The sequence below is a fragment of the Lytechinus variegatus genome, chromosome 17 (assembly GCF_018143015.1).
Source record: "Lytechinus variegatus isolate NC3 chromosome 17, Lvar_3.0, whole genome shotgun sequence".
NCBI lineage: Eukaryota > Metazoa > Echinodermata > Echinoidea > Temnopleuroida > Toxopneustidae > Lytechinus > Lytechinus variegatus.
Window position 1 is genome coordinate 6,218,103 of NC_054756.1, and position 22,607 is coordinate 6,240,709.

The 22,607-nt window shown below is 36.8% G+C and overlaps 1 protein-coding gene across 2 annotated transcripts in view; it reads left to right on the forward strand.

Moving 5' to 3' along the window:
• The first annotated feature begins 9,514 nt into the window (after positions 1-9,514).
• The window catches only part of LOC121430966 (centrosome and spindle pole-associated protein 1-like), an 87,669-nt gene continuing 74,576 nt past the window's right edge, over positions 9,515-22,607 (forward strand). For both annotated transcript variants that reach the window (XM_041628406.1, XM_041628407.1), the window contains exons 1-4: positions 9,515-9,645; positions 15,204-15,328; positions 15,966-16,059; positions 22,392-22,483. In XM_041628406.1, coding sequence (XP_041484340.1) covers positions 15,233-15,328; positions 15,966-16,059; positions 22,392-22,483 — 282 coding nt within the window. In that variant the 5' untranslated portion in view covers positions 9,515-9,645; positions 15,204-15,232. The remainder of the gene's footprint in view (positions 9,646-15,203; positions 15,329-15,965; positions 16,060-22,391; positions 22,484-22,607) is intronic.

Here is a 22,607-nt window from a genome sequence, read left to right on the forward strand (position 1 = left end):
TTTCAGTTGAATTTAGTGTAATTGAAATCTAGGTAACAAAGAATAAGATAGTGATAAAGCGTAAAATTTCTCCAAGAAAGTATAGTCCTTTATTCAATCACCATTAAAAGAAAATATATAAATATATATATATATATATATATATCAATGAATCAAGGTACTGTTCAACAGCTGCTAACTTTTGGATACCAATGATTAATTTTTTTTCTGATTATGAAACGGAAAAGTGAAAAAGAAATATTGAATGAAAACTAATTCTGATTTTGAGATTTAAAACAGAAAAAACGGGCGTTGATAAATAATATGTATCAGGAATAAAATATGTAAAAACGGAGAAACGGAATAACGGTTCGTTTTTAGTCCTTTTTGCCGTTTTTACATATTTCAACTTTTTTTCTTACTTTTAAACAATAATTTGAATTGAAATTTTTTTTTTTTCCTTTTTCGTTTTTACTTTCCCGAAACAGAAAATTGAACGCGTCTTCTTGCTTGTATTTTCCGTTTCTAAATCGGAAAAAAAAACGAATTAAGATTTTGAAACGGAAAAATTAAACAAGATGCGTGAAAGCGAAAACGGGAAAACAGAAATAGGAAACCAGGTTTCAATTTTGATTTGTTTTATTTTTCTTTGTTCTTCCGGCCTTGATGTTAGATCCTGGCTTATAACGAACTGATATAATATAGCATTGTAATGAGTACATTAATTTTCCATTATGATTTTGTACCATGCATGTGGACAATGCTTTTTAATCATCATCTAAATTGATGTGTATTCTCAATTTCAGTGGTCAGTGGCGTGAGCGATAATTGCCCTACCGCATTTAATTACTTGCGAATACATATAATTTAGCTTCGCGATACTTGCCTTGCGATGCGAACTGCTTCACCACGAATAACAGGTTGAAAGATACCACTCCTATAACTACAATTGGTAATCCATAAAGTAATTTGTTGCGTCTCACGGCCATGGTGGTGATATAATATGCACTCCTGTTAATGTTGATATTGACCTTTACAAACTGAGAATGGCGAAATATCTACGTCTTATGCTTCGGTGGTGGATCTCCTCAAAGCCCTTTCAGCGACTGGATGGTGATTATAAACTCGGCGTTTGTCACAACGTTAATAAATTGTCTAATATGAAACCTCCCATTCATCAATGAAATTTATAATGCTATCACAACTAATCAATTCAAGTGGTGGGCATCAAGCATATACCAGGATGCGCGTCAGTTGTTGGCTCCATGTTGTGTCGGTGGATATATTTTTGTAATTAAATCTATATAGGCATGCATACTCTTCACACTTATGCTGGCGTATATGGTTTCATCGAACAGTCCAGCTCTGGAAGATATTCCCGGCAAGTATTACGGGGCGGCATGGAGTGGGAAGGGGCAGTACGTGGCGTACAGATTGCCCCCCCCCCAAAAAAAAAAAAAAATCACGACCAAGGGGGGGGGGAGGAGAAAAGGAAAGAAAGAAGGGTTAAATATGATATTATTATCTGCATATTATGTCAAAATCTATCACAAAATTTGATTTTTTTTTTTGTTACAGAAATGTCTGAAATTATGCTCGCTTCGTTTGCAACTTTTTATAAATTTCACTCGATACGCCATATCTAGCTCCCTCAACATTTCCGGCTTATCACGCCTCTGGGAGGGGGTATACTAGGCGATGGATGGCATGGAAACAGTACGGCAGCTCGCTTAATTCATTCACGATGTTCATTCATTTCATGAATAGTTGCATTTATATACAACAATATGACGACTTCTCAATGGGGATAGATTCGGGAAGTGCAATACACGGTAGTGGAGACTTCGGCGTCAGTCTACATGGTCTAGGGTGAGGGACAGGAGAACCACCCCCCCCCCCCCCCTTCGCGAAAAAAGTGTGGCCAGGGCCCAGGAGTCCCATTAGGACCCCCCCCCCCCTCTCCAAGTATGTCGAAGAATTGTTTTTCGGTTGGTTTATTTACTAAGAATCTAATGTCTAACAATGTTTAAAACGTTCCTTTTTAGATCTGAATATGAAAAACTAAGCGTGCGTTCGCGCTCATTTTTCTTTCTAAAACCCCTCATTTCCCATTTTATACAATTATATAAAAACACTTTCCATGTTGCCTGATCTTATGACTTTTAACAAAAAATATTGTTCCGCGATTAATTTGACAATTTTATGATAGCGAAAGGCATTTTTTATTACCTTATTTCATTTCACGAAATGTCCTCTGGAAAAAGTGTCACTGTACTGGTTCTACTGCAGGCTTTGATCCCTAAACCACATCCGCCGCAGGCTTCGCGCTACGCGAAGAAAAAAGGGGGAAAAGGGAAGTAGAGAAAAGGAATAGAACCACAAGATGGGAATGAAATAAAAAGTGAATGAAATAAGGGAAGGGGATAATTTGAAAATAGAAAAAAATCAGGTCATTTTTTTAGAGTCAATATGCTTTTTTTTTGCTCGCGCCTCGAGTTTTATTTTTGTTTTGTTTGAAAAAGTCACGCATTCCAGTTCAAAAAGGTACTGAGTTAAAAAAAAAAAATCATCCCGCCGCCTCGTGCTTCGCGCACACATTATTTGGCAGGCAAATCTAGCGAGATACGCAATTCTCTTCTTGTTTAGTGATATTGCCGAGAATAACCCTTTTCAGGTCAAAATCGCTCCAAAAATCAGCTCGCCCTTCGCACTATTACTTTAATTATTGATATCTAGGCATATATATAATCTTGACATATTTCTTTAATGTTGAAATGTACCTATCAGGTTATTATATGAAAAATCCAATTTCGCTCTAAACGCTCAAATCATTTATTCATAGGAAGATACCTATCATTTTCATGATTACAAAAAACTCTATGCCTAATGTTTTAGGTCTTAAAGGGGAAGTTCACCCTGACAAGAAGTTTATCGCATATTGTCAGGAAAGAAATTTAATGCAATTATAATGTTTCAGTTGAGTTCAAACATGTGTTTAAAATATTAAGGCCTGGTCACACCGCCCGAGCGTTGTTGGAGCGGTCGTGGAGCGGAGAGAAAAAAATCATCACCGCTCGCTACCGTTCATCATTTTCGATTTCGATTGTTTCTTTTTTGTTTTCGATTTTTTCCCCAAATTTTGTGAGCGAAATTCGACTCTCTTTCCCTACCGCTCCACGACCGCTCAATCAACGCTCGGGCGGTGTGACCAGGCCTTTACTCGGTCCAGGTCCCGGGGGGACTTCCATTCACGAGTGGATACCATGCGCGACCATGGGGTCTCGAAAAGCACCCTAAACACGTAATTTCCATATTCTGAAAATGCACCCCTTAACAAGTATTGGCGAGTAAAATCCTACTCTTAACAAATATTCATAACAAAACATTGGTAAATGTTCCCTGAAATGAACCCCTAAACAAGTACATGAATGTTTTATTGTTACGGGTCCTTCGGTCGTCGGCTTTACCTTATTTGGTTTAGTACGACCCCACCTTCTACACCTCGTGCAAATCGGACTCTAAACACGAAGTGTTTGGGCAAAAAGGACATCCTTTATAAAACATTTTAATTTTGTTTTATCATCCCCGCAAATTCGACCCTAAACACGTAATTTTCCTAGCGAAATAGATACCCTTTTTTCCTTATTTTTGTGTTTTTGATACCCTTATCACGTTACGTACGTAACGTGCCCCATCGTTAAAAAGACATCCTTTTTACGTGTTTTTTGGTCGCGTATGGTATCCACTCGTCAATGTAAGTGCCCCCCCCCCCGGGTCCAGGTTAGGGTAGGCCTTTAGACAAGAATGTACTTATGTTTGGAATATTTCAAAAGCCAGCGTTGGAAATGTTGGTTACCCCCCCCCCCCCTTGAGCGCAAGTGTACCAGGTTTGCCATACTTTGTACAGGTGTTAGAAATATTTCTTACTAGGTGAAGCATTTTCATACAGGTGTCATAAATAGCTGAATCTCTGCTTTAGCATTGATGAATGTAAGTGTATCGATGCACAGGAAATATTTTGTTATTAAGAATATGTTGCTTTATGCATTCATCTGTTGAAATTCTTTGAATTACTTTACAGAAACTTTGCAGTTAGTCCTAGTAACAGTAATGTATATTAGAAGGTTAATTTCAGTAATTCAGGGAGAACCCCCTAACCTAGAATAGACCACAAATGTTAGCATAGGCAGTCGAAGTTAAAACTGAGGGACTACGCCGGTGACGAGATAACGACCCCAGCTGCCGCCGGTTCTCCACCGACATGATTCGTCAAAATTGGGGGCTCGATCTCGTCCACTAATTGGTTGAAGCCACATCTCTCTGATCTGGAGGCTACTCATGAAGGGGCAACACTGTCTGCGGAGGACGAGGCCGAGACATCGCAAGCTGCGGAGGCCAGGAACTGGACCGACCACCAGGGCCGAGTGAGGCATGTCAGGCCAGAAGAGATGATGGGGATTCAAGTCAACAATTATTAAGTTAACTTATATACCGTTATCAATATCCATGTATATTTTCATTTACAATTTATTGTAAAACAAATCATAAAGAAACAACATAATGGTTGAAGAGATTTGATTAAATCTTTTAATAATCAGTTTTACGTATTCCTTATTTGGTGTCAAGCAGCAGTAGGTATATAAATTATCAAAAAAGTCACTCGCCACGTGACACATAATAACCATATTTTTTTAATCTAAGCTTTCGCCTCGCACTCGTATTCTGCCGCTAATAACTCACTCAGATTGTACTTTATTTTAAAAACCAGTTTCAGATTAGAAGATTAACAAATAATATATTCAGGATGATATCCATCATAATTACAAACAAGTGTATAGAATGTTCCGTTATTAATTTATGTCTTAAGCTAAGAAATATCAAATCGCACTTCGCACTCGATATAATTGTTTATTTACATATTTCTTAAATAAGAACGTCCAGTTTCAAGGTATCTCGAAATAAAATCTTATCTGGAGTTTTGCGCTTGTATACGTTGTAAAAATGAAATGCTTAATCAAACTGTCAATTTTCAAGTAAATATAATACATATAAATTAAATTGTACTATCGCTTCGCGCTCGTATTCTTTGTTCTTTATCGGAAACATGCTTAAACTGTCCCATTTTCAGGTCGAGATCTTTTTTTTAATCGATTTTTTTTATTATAGGGTTAGTAACTTATCCAATCTGGTTTGTGATTTTTTGAAATATAAATCGCCTTTTATTGATAAAAAGAGAAACGATTACAATAAGCCGTTTATCTGTTCTAGACGAACAGTATACAGGGCAACATAAGATGAAGAAAGAAACAAACATGAAGCAGTGATATTATGCACATGGATTATAACGAGTCGATTCAATCCATAACAAATTTCACAGTAAAGTAATGACAAGGGGGAGGAAGGGATATATGGTAACGCATGATTTTTAAGTTGTTCTGAAATTTTTGTACTAGGACATCGGTATGATGAAAATATAAATCATGCAAAGGCTAGTATATGGAAAAGACAAGAATGATTGGAAGTGAGTATTCACATCTTAAAAAAGAAAGTTTGGGGCAAATGGGAGCTTGAAGAGTGATCATGATGGGGATATTGAGGAAGCAATGACTGAAGGGAAGAATTGGATCGAACATAATAATATAGAAAAGAGGAAAAAGTTGAGGGATATAAAGATAAGAGAGAGAGAGACAACGAGGGAGAGGGGGGGGGGGGGGCAAAGAGAAGGGAAAAATAAATCAGTCCTTATGTCGTAATAACCTTAACAGCGTAATAATGCCAGGAAAATCAACAATCTATTATTTCTAAATCCAACTATCATATAGGGGAAATGAAGGGTGAAAATTATTGAATAAGTGTCATGTTGTTCCACTGTGGTTTAATCCCTGCGTTATAGATTTACTTAAAACTTTAGACTTTTGTGGGACTACCCTCCAAAAGATGAAAATTCTCTTTTAGCAGCCGCATGAGAAAAATGTGGGCGAAAATATTTTTCCGCTTCCTAAATTTTGATGCTTCCGTCGCCACTAGTTTTGCGCTCGCAAAATTAATAAAAGAAACCGGTATCTTCTTCAGTGATGTACATGACTGTAATTAATGAACCCCTTAAAATTATTGTCTCAGGGTCAGACCTGGCGCACAGGGCAAAATTTCTTAAAATCTGCAAGCGAGCGAAGCGATCGAGCAAAACTTGACTTGTTGATACAAAGATCTATTATTTTCTGTGACACGAGCCCCCCCGGGGGGGGGGCACTCAGTATATAATGCATAGTGGGTATGTGCCGCGGAGGGGACCCCCATTTTTACACTCAAATTTCCGTTCCAAGGCATAGCATTTTTGCCTTGTTCAGAAAAAGAACAAAGAAAGCCGCTCTAAGGCATAGCATTTTCTTCTTATCGAGAAAAAAGTAGAGAGAAATCCGCTCCAAAGCATCGCATATTTTTCGTTACGCCGCTCCGATCGCATTGAATGAGCTGCGATTTTGGTGAAAAGCGGCCGCAGAGCTCCACCGGCGGAGGCCGCGCTATCTGCATCATGCACGCATATACCCGTTCCATAGGGATGCATACGCACTCACACGCTGGCGATCCATTCCAAGGACCCCCGTTTTCACAAACATTTGTCGTTCCGAAGCCCGTTCCGAGGACCCTCCTTTTTACAACAAGCCCGCTCCAAGGCCCCCGTTTTTTGTCTCGCCCGCGGCACACCCCCACCACTTTTTTGGTCGAGTGCCCCCCCCCCGGGCCCCGGGGGCACGAGCCCTCCCCCATCCGTACGCCAACGATTCACTGGAATTTAGATAGAAGGAATTATGCATTAATTGACATTAACTACCACTTTTGTAATTGACATTCGATAGCGAATATACATACGGGTTCGATTACGGCCACGGCACTCTTATCCTACATTCCAATAAATGGAAGTGTTACACGCATTCTTTACAATTCTGTGTGGACATTCTTCTCCGGCTTCTATTTCTTCCTCTTTTTTTTTTTGCTTCATTTCCCCCTCTCATGTCTCTCATTCCGCACTTCTTAAAAATCATAAAGGACGGTCGCCCCTATGTCCATATAGCTGCAACAACATGAAATCATAAACCTGTCAACTCTCAGTAACCTGCCTGTCTTTCAATTCCCCTGGACTTGACATTTACCAAACTAATTGACTCAACTTTTGCAGTTGTACCTGCCGATCTCCGAACAGCGGAGGAACTGAAACGAGAGAGAGAGGTGGCACAATGCAAAAACCCTGGTGTTGATCTAACATCAGCTCGGAAACTATATGTCCACACCAGAGAAGTATTGAAACAACACCAGTTTAAAATCAAATTGATGCTGTTTAAATACTAATTGGTGTTGTATAAACACCTTTCCGGTGTTATAGACTAATACCAATATCAGTGTTGTTTAACCCTTCTCTGGTGTTGACATACATAGATTCCAGGCTGGTGTTAAATCAACACCTGTGTTTTTGCAGTGCATATCTAGTCAAGTGGAAAATTTTCATACCTGGAATTATCGTCGTCCAAGATTTCTTTTCAGTTGTTGTTGATTCTTGTTCTAGATGGGAATTGAGTTAATTTAGCTTGCATGGTTCCGCCATTTTGGTAACCTTGAGCATTTTTTATTCGCCTAATTAGCATATAAACAATATGCTTCTTTTTTTATTGATAACGAATTGATTCATTCCAAAATTTCAACAAAGTTACAAAGTAAAGCAAATTGCAATATAACATTTTGAAATGAAATAGAAACATTCTGAAAAGGAAAGCTTGTTAATGAAGGTTGGCAATAAATAAGAATGCAAAAAACAATATATATATATAATATACAAATGATATCGTTCTTGTTGAAGTTCAAAATATAAATAATATGCAAGTCATCATATCTTTCTTGTAAAAATTATATGTAAATCCTTGTTCAATATCTTTTGTTATATATTCTCCCAATTAAATGAAGACTGGATTATATTACAACATATGAAGAAAAAGTGGAAAGGACACAGAAAACAAAACGTTACAAAAAAGGACGTGACAGAACGGTACAAGAACAAGGCATGGCAAAAAGTTATACCAAAACAAGACAGGCCTAGGCCTACATGTACTATTAAACCATAAAGACCAAACACACAAATAACAATTTTTTGATGGTTCATGTGACGAGGAATCGATCCATGACCAGGACACTATTTTCAATTTTTAAGTTATGATGAACCGTCCAGAATTACATCAGTCGAGTTTAAACTTTGATATAATGGCTAGGTCTATATAAACCGCATTTGGCCAAATGCATGTGGATGCTGCTGCAATATAACACACACCAATTAAAAATATTATGTGGAAAAATACATTTCAAACACAATAAATGTAAAAGAAATAATATATAACACGAAAACATGCAGGCGTGGTTTTAGGGGGAAGGGAAGGGGGACTATAAAGCCCCCCTAAAAAAGTCGACCACAAAGAAATATACACCCGACCAAAATCCAATTGAAACCAATTGGATTTCCAACTGGTTTCAATTGGTTTTAACTGGAATATAACAATTTCCAATTGAAATCGATTGGAACCAGTTGGGCAAGGGGAAATCCTTACTGGAACCAGTGAGTAACTGGAATTGTCTTCCAACTGGTAATGACTTCTAACTGGAACCAGTCTGGTAACTGGCCTGGAAATCCTAACTGGAACCAGTTGGGTAACTGGAAATTTATCCTAACTAGCTGCACGACCAGTTGGGTAACTTAATTTCTTCCAACTGGAAATGACTTTTTACTGGAAAGTTGGGTAACTGGAAATGACTTCTAATTGGAACCAATTGGGCCTGGAAATCCTACTATAATTAACTGGAACCTGTTAACTGGAAATCCTAACAGGATCCAGTTGGGTACTGAACTGGTTTCCACTGACATTTTTCCAGTTACCCAACTGCAGATTTGCATATTAAATGTCAATGCACATGTGTACAGATTAATGTTTTGTGTGATTCATCATAATTTACCATATATCGATCTCTTCATTTCTTTTCATTCTCAAGTGCCACATTTTTTAAAGATAAATGTTTAAAATATTTAGCAGTGAAAACCATATAATGTTCATAAATTAGATAATATACACCACTAAAATGTTACCAAATTACGTCAAAATCACATATATTCGAAGCTCTGATGACAAATTCATTCCAACTGTAACCAGTTGCCTCCACTAATTGGTTAATTTGGTTTCAACTGGAACTTGAAACCATGCAGTGGCCTCTAATTGGATTCAACTGAGGGGGCCGGGGACGGGGGAGGGGGTATGTATAATTGCAGGTATAGTTAATAATCTATTTTGTTGGTTTATTGTTATAACATATTTGACTTTTATTCTTTGAGTATGTACACTTATTGTTACATTTCCTTTTAAGCGTACATACATGAACCAATAGAAAAGAATTGAATCTTGAATGATAATTTCACTTTCACCTCTCGAGCTTCGCTCGCTTGGCATACATGGTGCATGGTGTTTATTAATGATATGTATGATAATTTCCCATCATGCATTGCGGTTCGACAAAAATATTTCCTGACGGTGCCGCAACATCTCAAATTTTCAGCCTGCTACGGTTTTAGAAATGCACGATGCCAATTAATTTGGATGGTAATATCGTTAAGCGAAGGTGTTTAAGACTGAGGTAAGGGAGATTTTATATAAAGAAAATAATCAAACATAAGTATTGTATTATTTCAAGGAGATATTCCACCGCCAATCTAGTTGTTTACAGTTGCCAAGCGCTCATAATTGGCAACGAAGGTTCTAGCTTCAGTCCCATTGCTTTCGATTTGTGTGTCGTAATGTAAGACAGATCTGGGGCCTGGGCTCACGAGTGCGTGCGAAAGCGCGAGCCTCAGCTCAGCCTTGCCTTGGGCTGTTTGTGGCTTGCCTCTCTCCCAGGAACGGTTAGAGGCGTAGCTGCCGGCGCGGCCAAAGTCAGAGTTCTATTTTTGGATGCAGTAAAGACTATTGACTGATTGAAAGCCTTAAACAAAAAAAAATGTGGCTGGATGAATATTGTCATCGCTATCGATAATTTTGCATAGGCCTACTTTCAGTTTCATCAACCAAATTATTTTTGTGACCTGGTCCATGCTGGCATGCAATAATGATCTGTGCTGTGGGATGAACCAATAGACCTTATCGCAAATAGATTCACGCAATTAAAGGAGCGATCGCAACGGGTTCGCGTTTAACACATTTCCTATTCTGCCAACACACAAAATGGGCAAAATTCATTGAGCCAGTGTAGGCCTATCAACATTTCAAATCCTTTTTTCATAAAATCTTACGATCTTTTTCTATTATATCTAAACTTCTTATTTCTAGTCAATTTACTCACATTTGCATCGCCAAAATGTTGTTTTTAAGGCCGTTTTCGAGAGCACCACCTGTCCGTCGTCACACGATGGAAGTCGCCATTTTGGAAAATATGACTCCAGAACCGGGTTAATCTTGCAAGTTACTTTTACTTGTTGACACCCTCTAGGGGCATCAAATAACCATGTGTTATGTATCATTAAAATCGGCAGACTTTCTTCTACAAGTTAGTGACGATGTCAGTTCAATATCGGCAATGTTTTTCGTTACAAAAAGGAGTTTTTTGGACACTTACGGTAAATCGTGTTTCTATTTTCTTACTTCAAAGCCGTATAAACAGAAAATTTCCCAGGGAACAGTCAAATATCAGATATAAATTAATTCTTTGAAGTGTATTTGTATCAGAAAATCTAATTTTGATATATAAGAATGTGTCGCATAGCTGCGCAAGAGGCGAATGCAAGCCCATGTTGTGCCGCCTAGAGTGTGATTTTGGTGCCATGGCTGACCGAAAGGAGTGAGTGGGCGTGGTGGCCATGGGTGTGGTACTTGATGCATGTATGTTATTGTTAAACCCATTGAAATTAGTTGTAGGTGATAAGTTGTGCATTTGATTTCTGCATGAATTATGTGTATTGATGATAAATTAATGATAATTTCAACTTAATATTTCAAGAAAAAAAAAAAACAGGCGGGAATTAAAGCAGTCTCATTTTTTTTTCATGGTGTACAGGCGCAGACCATGCATTGACTGCTGCCTGGTACTGGTATTAAAATGAATAGATACATGACTATATCTATATTCTGTTGTTTTGTGTCATCATATCAATAAGCTGTCTCATCAATTCACATGATGTACACAATAATGGGTCCCTGTTTTATTATGTTTACTAGGAGGGAGATTATTTTGTAAATGTGATTTTAAAGGTAGTAGAAATTCAGATAATGTCAGAGACTTGCTTTTTAACTTTATATATTCCAATATATTTAATGTTAATATATTCTATAATTCTAAGCAGTGGAGTACATTTCTAGGTACTGTTGCAGCTCCAGCTGTCTGATCTCGCATTCTCAGATCTGCAAACAAAAAGAGACATCATGGTAATTATACAGAATACAGAGTGAACATGGACAAACAGAAAGAAAAAAAAATTTACTTGCAAAACTTAATTTTCTACTTTTGAATGATATAAATCTTACAGATACCGGGAAGTATAGTGGGACATTCATTTTTATTTTATAAGAGTTGATTAATTTTTTTTAACAACGCAAAGCGTTCCATGCATTTCTCTTGTCTTATTCTAATTTGTTATCTTTCTTCTTGTATACTATATTTTCACAAATAGAAGCTGTTTGAATAAGAAAAATATGAAGGTAACACAGCCATGCTCTACAAGATCACCTCTTGTGTTGCATTTTAGTCAAATTAACTTAGTAACCTACATGAAAAAAAAGTATGGAAGTTTCTTAGATCTACAAGTACCTGTAGATCTGCCACCCAATGGGTACTTGTCTTGGGTGGCAGAAAAGTTCCGCGTATAGCGTCCCTTTAAGAGGCCATATCTTCAGTTATGGTGCTCCAATTGTAATTTGGTCTTCACCATTGAATTTGTCTTGAAAAAACCTTTCAAGTGATGTATAATTTGTCTGTATTTAAAAAAATAAAAAAAATCATGTAATATAGCTAATTAAAGGATCACGGGATCGCAAGAGGGGCAATTGCCAATAGCGCCGCTGTTGTCCGGATGCGACCATGTCCATGGGAGCTCAAGCAGCCGACAATAAAGTGTACGATTTCCATAGTGTATCAAAATAAGATCGACGCCCGCAGCCAACATTTTGCTAACTTCCAGTAAATGCCCTGTCATATTTGTTCCCACTCACACAACATGCGAGGTTAGTAATACTAACCTCGCACAACGCATGTGGTTTCATAGTGGACTTTGACGTTTTCATTCATCACACGAATGTGAGGGAATAAAAAACGCCAAACGTTTCAGTATTTCTCCACTAATGATTTCTTTTTAATAGTTTTAGTTTTTAAAAAAAAATGAATTGGAAATTATTTATAAAACTGTTTTTATCGCTTACCTCCAAGTCTCAACCAGGATACTCCGTTCGATCCGTCCTTAAAGGGGAAGTTCACCCTGAAGAAAACTTTGTTGTAAAAATAGCAGAAAAAATAGTAAAAAATATTGGTGAAGGTTTGAGGAAAATCCGTTAAAGAGTAGGAAAGTTATTAGAGTTCAAAGTTTTGGATTTGTGACGTCATAAACGAGCAGCTGCCCCATGTGTTCTGTAACATAAAAGGCATGAATTTCAAATTTTGCTTGGTTCCTGATGACGTAATTTTGTTTTCTATTCATTATCGGGTGTGAAATGATTTGTCTATTGATATACAAAAGGTAAAGTGAAAACCATTTTCAATTTTCTGAGAAAATGACATTTCATTGATTTTTTACCATTCGCTATGTAGGAATGCTGCTCGCATATGACGTCACAAATCAAATAATTGAAATTCTAATAACTTTTTAATTATTTGATGAATTTTTCTCAAACCTTCGACAATATTTTTTATTATTTTTTCTGCTATTTTTACAATAAACTTTTTGTCAGGGTGAACTTCCCCTTTAATACTGCGGTGGAAAGTACGCAAACAACAATCGAAAAGCAATTTTTCGTATCGAACATTCTCAATTCAAGTCGTCAGCGCGTAATAGGAAATTGTACCAAAAATCAACAGGTTGCATCTCATGTATATACTTATTGGTAAAGTACGCCATCTTTTGACAAGATGATGATGAAAGTGGATTGAACGAGCAAGAAAATAATGCTGATCGCCTAGAATGCAGCTAGCTTGCAACACCATAAAAAAAGGTACGGTAGGCAGTTAAGAACCAAGTTTGAAAGGACACTCGTAAAATTATGTCACTCTCGCCGATGAATATTCATTAGATCCTGGTCGTGCGTGTTCAATACAAACTCTCTGCATGCATGCACTCGGTGTGTATTGAACACGCACGACCACGATCTAATGAATATTCATCGGCGAGAGTGACATAATTTTACGAGTATCCTTTCAAACTTGGTTCTTAAGTGCCTACCGGCTTGGTGAATAATATCGCGCGCCCTCTTTAGGCAAAAGTTGATATCAACGCTGATCAAGAGGCATCTACGTGAAGATCACGAAAAATGCTCTTATTTTATTAAAACAAACAACAAAGAGAATTCAACAAACGATCCATATGGTTCGGTAAGTGTTATAGAAAAATTATAATTCATAGCTATGATGTAAAGTCATAGTTATTTTAGTAAAAATGGTGTGAAAGATTCGCGTGCACCAGGTGCATATGAATCCTTCACACACGAGACGATTTGAAACCATGAGTGATTTGTTCCACAGTCTAACATCACTTTTCTTCTTAAAGACTTGGACCTAATCATGGGTGGCAGAGATAGATGTGCAAGAATTACCATAGATTTTATGAAGACAAAATAAATGCAATTTTCTTTCATTTTCGCGCACAGTCTGTGTGTATTTTGAGCTGTGCAGCTGCTGTGCAAAGTGTGCTTGTATGCACGGACAGCAGGCATGCACTCTCGGCCCAGGGCCGGGGGGGGGGCACTCAGTATATAATGCATAGTGGGTATGTGCCGCGGAGGGGACCCCCATTTTTACACTCAAATTTCCGTTCCAAGGCATAGCATTTTTTCCTTGTTGAGAAAAAGAACAAAGAAAGCCGCTCCAAGGCATAGCATTTTCTTATCGAGAAAAAAGAAAAGAGAAATCCGCTCCAAAGCTTCGCATATTTTTTGTTACGCCGCTCCGATCGCGTTGAATGAGCTGCAATTTTGGTGAAAAGCGGCCGCAGAGCTCCCCGGCGGAGGCTGCGCTAGCTGCATCATGCACGCATGACCGTTCCGTAGGGATGCATACGCGCTCACACGCTGGCGATCCGTTCCAAGGACCCCCGTTTTCACAAACATTTGTCGTTCCGAAGCCCGTTCCGAGGACCCTCATCTACAATAAGCCCGCTCCAAGGCCCCCGTTTTTTGTCTCGCCCGCGGCACACCCCCACCACTTTTTGGTCGAGTGCCCCCCCGGGGCCCAGGGACAGTGTAATTCGGTGAGGCAGTGGAGGAAACTGGTCCCGGAATTCCAAGTAATAATAAAATGATGATCAAGACAATAAAACAAACTCTGCAGAAGATTTGATTACTTTATTCTAGTTATTGTAATATCACTTGATGGTCAAGATTACATGTTTCATAAATAATTATCTCAATCATGATTTTATTCAGAGTAGGCCTATAAACAAAGCTGTGTTTTCTTTTTCTCTCCACAGATGATTATAAAAGCTACATAATAATTGCATATTATTCAGGATCGAGGTCGGACATTCTGAAGTTTTATTAGTGGCATGTTTAGACAAAATAATGAGTGAAATAGAAAAAAATGAGAATAGATGAAAGTATATTGAGAGAAAAATAAGCTAATAAAAGAAAAAAAAATAATGAGGAGGTGAGCTGTAAATCAAAGAGAAGTGACTGAATGCGATGAAATTGATTGAAGATGTAAATGTTGAAAGATTTTTTTATCAAAGGAATGAAATATATATCATTCATATGAATTAAATATCCATCTGCTAAGTTTCAGACAAAATAAAATTACAGAGAGGTGGATGAGGAGCTTGGCTCTTTGTGTATGTCAATGGGCAACATAATACACAGATGGAAATTAATGCAACCTTGCAAGTGGAATTCGGTTCTTTTTTTTTTCAAGGTGTTGTGTATGAAACGCTTTCAATCTTTTTATTTTTTGCTAAGTACTGTAAATCTCATGTGGCTCTCGTTTTTTTTCCATTTTATTTTTGATAGATGTGCATCCTGTTTAATGTTGGATCAGAATGTCTGCAGAAGATGATCTGGATAACTTCATACAGGAACAGAAAAGGAAGATTGCAAGAGAAAGAGAAGATCTACAACATTTAAATGGAAAACAGGTAAGTGAGCTATAAAAAAAAATGACAAGAAGAATGCGCAGCTTGTTAGAACTCAAGGAAAAAGTTTGTACTTCGGAAGTTCAGATTAGAAATTCAGTGTTTGGCTAAAAAATTGACATAATTTGCATCTTGCTCATCCGCTGATGCAAACCTTGTTAGGCGCCTTGAGCACCTAACAAGGTGGAAATGTGCGCAATATAAATATCCTATATTATTATTATAACAAGCAGTCTTTATTCTTTTTTTTCAGTACCTTAACTTGCAGTATTGTTTAAAGGTTAAAGAAACTAATTGCAGCAGACAATTAATTCTCTAGATCTGGTACATTGAAATCAACTTATCTTTGTGAAATCAGAAAATCCTAGCTAACAACCGATAATTCTGATGATAACTATAAAGACAAAAAGGCGTAATTGTGGGACAGTGCATTAATATTGCTTGGCAAAATACCCAACATTTTATGGAAATTTTGTGCTTATTTTGCTCATTTCCCAGCAACTACACATTTTTTTTTCCAGAGCCAATCGACATATATTTTTCATTAATACATACAAACACTTGGTGGTAATTTTATTGGATTCTGTTCAAACTCATTTTGAGGTCGTTGCCACAACTGGGATTTATCTTTAATTTGCAGATACCTACAAATGGATATCAGAATGGAGGTATAATTCGAGAGAAGAAGCCATCTCCAAATTCTCCTACCAACCTACGGAGAGGAGATAAATCAGGTTTGTCCATACGCTGTCTTCATTTTGTAACCCAGAGATCCAAACTATGTTTTGTAGACTGTGCAGTAGACCACAGGTCATGAACTTCATGTGGCATTCATTCAGAGATCACCCTTTTGTGTTCAACTACTTTGAATTCAACAAAAGAAAACTGGTGCTGGGATTCTAAGCACAAACCTTTCAGTTAAATATAGACATACATACAATGTACATCAGCGTTCTCGCCAGGATTTTTCTTACGCGTGTCGTAAACCCGCCGATTCGGTGGTGGCCGATTTTACACGTGATGTTTTGATTTTCACATGCGCTTTGATGATTTGATCCCGGTCAAGTCAAGTTTTATTGCCAATCCGCGAAGTTCACTGAAATATTGTTCTAATCGGCGGCGCACACCAATACCTCACTTAAAGTTGATATCGGCAAAATATTGAAATGTTAAGTTGCTGTTTATCTAAAAATCTATGGGTATTTTTGTCTAGAAACGTTTTAAAGTGTTTTTGAGGTGTATTGACTTAAAATATATTTGATATACCTTTCGTTATGCACTCCCGTTCTCCGAGAAGAAATATAGATCACGCATCTATCAGGACATGTTTTAACATTGTTTTGAGGTGCTTGAGTTGAAATATATTTGATATGCCTTTCGTTACGGACTCCCGTTCTTCAAGAGTAAATATAAATCACGCATTTTTCTGACAACCGCGGGAAAGAAAATAGAAGTCACAAACATCTCAGATTAATGAAAGATCGATTAGGAATGTTTTTAAATTGTTTGAGGTCCTAACGAGTTAAAATATATTTTATATACCTTTCGCTCTCAGAAATAATATTCACTCATTTATTCTGACAACAGCAGAAATAAAGATAAAAGAACAGAAATCACAAACATCGAAGATTAATGAACGATCTATCAGGACATGTTTTAACATTGTTTTGAGGTGTTGATGAATTAAAATATATTTGATATACCTTTCGGTACGGACTCCCATTCCCCGAAAGGAAATATAAATCACGCATCTGTCAGGACATGTTTTAACATTGTTTTGAGGTGTTTGAGTTAAAATATATTTGATATGCATTTTGTTATATACGGACCCCCGTTCTCAAAAAAATAAATATAAATCAAGCATTTTTCTGACATGTCTGACAACCGCGGGAAAGAAAATAAAATAGAAATCACAAAAATCTCAGATTGATGAACGATCAATTGGGAATGTTTTTAAATTGTTTTGAGGTCCTAACGAGTTAAAATAGATATTTTATATACCTTTTGCTTTGAACTCTCTAAGAAATAAAAATCACACATTAATTTTAGTCTGACAATAACAGCGGAATGAAAATAAAAGAACAGAAGTCACAAACATCTAAGATTAATGAACGATCTCTCAGGACATGTTTTAACTTTGTTTTGAGGTGTTAATGATTTAAGATATATTTGATATACATGTACCTTTTGTTACGGACTCCCGTTCTCCGAGAAGAAATATAAAGCATGCAATTTTCTGACAACCGCGGGAAAGAAAATAAGACAAAATAGAAGTCACAAACATCTCAGATTAATGAACGATCGATTAGGTATGTTTTGAAATTGTTTTGAGGTCCCGAGTTAGGATATATTTTATTTACCTTTCGCTTTGAACTCTCTCAGAAATAATATTCACACATTTATTCTGACAACAGCGGAATGAAAATAAAAGAACAGAAGTAACAAACATCTAAGATTAATGAACGATCTATCAGGACATGTTTTAACTTTGTTTTAAGGTGTTAATGATTTAAAATATACATGATATACCTTTCGTTACGGACTCCCGTTCTCCGAGAAGAAATATAAAGCACGCAATTTTCTGACAACCGCGGGAAAGAAAATAAGACAAAATAGAAGTCACAAACATATCAGATTAATGAACGCTCGATTAGGTATGTTTTAAAATTGTTTTGAGGTCCCGAGTTAGGATATGTTTTATTTACCTTTCGCTTTGAACTCTCTCAGAAATAATATTCACACATTTATTCTGACAACAGCGGAATGAAAATTAAAGAACAGAAGTAACAAACATCTAAGATTAATGAACGATCTATCAGGACATGTTTTAACTTTGTTTTAAGGTGTTAATGATTTAAAATATACATGATATACCTTTCGTTACGGACTCCCGTTCTCCGAGAAGAAATATAAAGCACGCAATTTTCTGACAACCGCGGGAAAGAAAATAAGACAAAATAGAAGTCACAAACATATCAGATTAATGAACGCTCGATTAGGTATGTTTTAAAATTGTTTTGAGGTCCCGAGTTAGGATATGTTTTATTTACCTTTCGCTTTGAACTCTCTCAGAAATAATATTCACACATTTATTCTGACAACAGCGGAATGAAAATAAAAGAACAGAAGTAACAAACATCTAAGATTAATGAACGATCTATCAGGACATGTTTTAACTTTGTTTTAAGGTGTTAATGATTTAAAATATACATGATATACCTTTCGTTACGGACTCCCGTTCTCCGAGAAGAAATATAAAGCACGCAATTTTCTGACAACTGCGGGAAAGAAAATAAGACAAAATAGAAGTCACAAACATATCAGATTAATGAACGCTCGATTAGGTATGTTTTAAAATTGTTTTGAGGTCCTAACGAGTTAAAATATATTTTATTTACCTTTCGCTATGAACTCTCTAAGAAATAAAAAAAATGAAGCTACAGCCAAAGCAAGTGATACCTCCTTCGTCATAAGGTACATTGCGTAATACCTTGGGTGAAGCAGCCAGATCTGTCATCAAGACACTCGACAACAAATTTAGATAATCTGTCAAGATTTGCTGAATTATAAATTCAGGTAAACATGAGATAAAAATCGTTTCTCTTGGGGCTCATTTGGGCAGCCACTGAGGTCATTTTAAAACATGAGCCAGTGAGCGATTGCTTTGGGTGGTGAAGGACATTTCATTGATTTTTTTCAATCAGCGATTGTACAAATAAAAAAAAATTATACAAATTCTAATAACTTTGAAAGTCTTTGATGGATTTTCGTCAAACTTTCATCAATGCTTTAATATCATTGTGTTTTTCTGCAATGTTTACAATAAACTTTTTGTCAGGGTGAACTCCCGTTTTAATGTTTGGTCACTTGAAAATGACACCTACGTATCACGAACGTGTGTTTTCACTAAGTTATTTTTCAGTTGGGAAATATTGGAAATATATAAAAACACTTATCATTCATCTTACCATGCTTTATTTTTTAGGTTGAGACTTCGAAAATGTGTTGACCATTTTCATCATTTTGCAATTGAAATTCCCTTTCGAAATATGTTGTAAAGTGTTAGGCATATTTCTGAGCTGTACGATGCAGGATCTAGGGGCTGGGGAGTTGGCGTGACATATCGATTAGAAATACTTAAACATCGATCCCCGGGGGGGCCACTTCCATTCACGAGTGGATACCATGCGCGACCATGGGGTCTGGAAAAGCACCCTAAACACGTAATTTCCATATTCTGAAAATGCACCCCTTAACAAGTATTGGCGTGTGAAACCCTACCCTTAACAAGTATTGAAAACAAAACGATACTCTTGGCAAATATTCCCTGAAATGAACCCCTAAACAAGTACAGGAATGTTTTATTGTTACGGGTCCTTCGGTCGTCGGCTTTACCTTATTTGGTTTAGTACGACCCCACCTTCTACACCTCGTGCAAATTGGACTCTAAACACAAAGTGTTGGGGCAAAAAGGACATCCTTTATAAAACATTTTAATTTTGTTTTATCATCCCGACAATTTCGACCCTAAACACATAATTTTCCTAGTGAAATAGATACCCTTTTTTCATTATTTTTGTGTTTTTGACACCCTTATCCCTATCGTGAAAAAGACATCCTCTTTACGTGTTTTTTTGGTCGCGCATGGTATCCACTCGTCAACGTAAGTGGCCCCCCTGGGCATCGATCTCATGCCACCCCCTCCCCCCTTCCCCTAGAACATCAATCAATAGAATTGTACACACATGTAAAAAACAATACAAGAAATTATAGTCTGTTTTAGATGAAAGAATGAAAAATGGTGAATCCAGAAATTAGCTGTCATACAAATAACATTAACATCTCGCCCCCGGGATCATTCTGATTTTTAATCAGAAATTAATTCTTGATATCAAGAAATGAATTCTTGATATCCAGAAATTATTTTTTTATACGAAGAAATGAATTCTTGATATCACAAGAAATCAATTTACATCAAGAATTTATTTCTGAATTCGATCGTCAATTTATTGCAAGAAATCATTCTGATTATTAATCAGTAATTCTTGATATCAAGAAATTAATTCTTGATATAAAAAATAAATGTTTTTTGGTATCAAAAATTAATTTCTGATATCAAGAAATCGTTTTATGATATCAAGAAATGAGTTCTTGATATCAAGAAATGAATTCAAGAAATTAATTCTTGATATCAATAAATCTAATAATTTTTGATATCAGAAAATGTTAAAATAGCTTGCCATACGCACGTCGCCCAAGCCTATATACATTCATACATCCAAGAATTTCAACAATTATTTCGTTGTGACATGACAGCAGAAATTGAGAATGAACTTTAAGAATATACTTAGCAAGTAATTACCAGGAAAATTATATGGAACAATTCATTTTAAAATCAAAATTTCATGTAAAAATGAAAGGTTACGTCGCATCGCGGACAATTCAGTCCCAAACACAGCGTGCAGGTTCGGCTTTGGCTCAGCTAGCTAGCCGCGCCAGCGCGCTGGCAATTAAGCTAGCGTGGCTGGCTGGCTAGCCGGCTGGAAGTAGAAATGCGCCAGTGTCTATGCATGGATAATCCGGTCATCAAATGATAAGATCGTAGTTTGTCTGTTGCCGAAATGATTCTGAAACATCCTATATTTTTGAGGATTGATGATGAATGATGCAACAATTATTTTCGATGATTTTCCCTCACTTTTTATAATTTTTTTTTTGCCCATATCGTTCACTTTATGCGTGTGTCGCACCAAGAGCTTGTGGAATTTACGTGTGTCGCATGCGACACGTGTGTTCTACACTGGCGAGAACGTTGATGTACATTCACAGGAGAGATATATGCATCAGAGTTGCACTATTGCATCCCTTTTAGTCATAAAGAAGTCTGATTACAATACAAAAGAAACAATATTAGACTGACTTAACTGTCACATTTTAGTATATATCAACCGTTACCCACATGTCTAGAAATGGTGTAACATATTCAGGTACCTTCTTCCTCTGTGTTGAATTCCTCCGTTCACTGGAGAACTGCAAGCCTTTAGTTGCAGTACAGCATGGTAAAATAATGTTTTTAATTTTGATTTTATTTTAATTTAAATTTGAATGAAGCCACTTGTGTACATGGTGCAATGTTTGTAGGACAGAGACTGCTCTTGATTATTTCATCTTTTGATTTGAATGATTTTTGCAACATTTCATGAAGAGGTTTGTCAGTGATGTTAGAATAAACTACAAATCAGGGTGCTACATAAACACTTGCCTGATTGCCCGGGGCAAGTAAAAGTTAGAGTCAGGCAAGTGTTTTGAAGTAAAGATCAAAACTACTTGCCCGAATTGGGCAAGCAAAATTCACAGAGTAGAAAGCAAAATTCTCAAAGTAGAATGACCAAAATTAAGGTCGAGATGATATGATATTGACCCTAATTTTGGTCATGGCAGGCAAGATAAAATCACTTTGGAAAAAGAAATACAATAACAAGGTAGATCAGTTCATGTCAATAGAGAGAAAAAGGTCATTGGTTTATGAATCCGCAAAACTTTCTTTTGGAGAAGTAAACCTTTTTTTTCAAGGATTTTTTTCAGGCAAGTCATATAGATTTTTGGGCAAGTATATTCCAACTATTTAAAAATTTACTTGCCCCACCGGGCAAGCGCTTCTAAAAAGTTATGTAGCACCGTGCTACAAATCCTTGCATCTTATTGGCTGAGACCAAACCAGTCAGTGAAAGGTACTGAGAAAACTGCTCATGGAATGTTCCTTGAACTGTTACTCAAAGCCTCAATTTATACCTTAGTCACATTTGCTCTATGGCGGCTGTATGGCGAGTCGAAAACAGCCATTTTATTCAATTTTATTCAAAACATCTATATGAAGCTGGTACAAAAAAAATGTTAAAACGGCTGTTTTCGACTTGCCGTACGGCCGCTGCAGAGCAAATGTGACCAAGGTATTATGCTTCCTTGTAGTCTTCAAATTGTTTTACTCAGATCATTTTGTTTGCTTGAATTAAAGATGTCGGTGCTTCTATTTTTTAATTTTTTTTTATTGTAATTATGTATTTAGGAGAAGCTGGTCTTCCTGTAGGCAACTACATTACCACTAAAGAGAAGTTACAGAAGGAGAGACAAGAAGAATACCAGAAGTTCATCCAAGAGGTAAACAAACCAGACTAGTATTTGGCCGAGCCTAATCACAGTTGCTTTTATGATTTCATTTTTCCATGGCAGCTTTGTGGTCTAGTGGTTCTGACTCTTGCCTTTCAAGCAGAGGGTCGTGAGT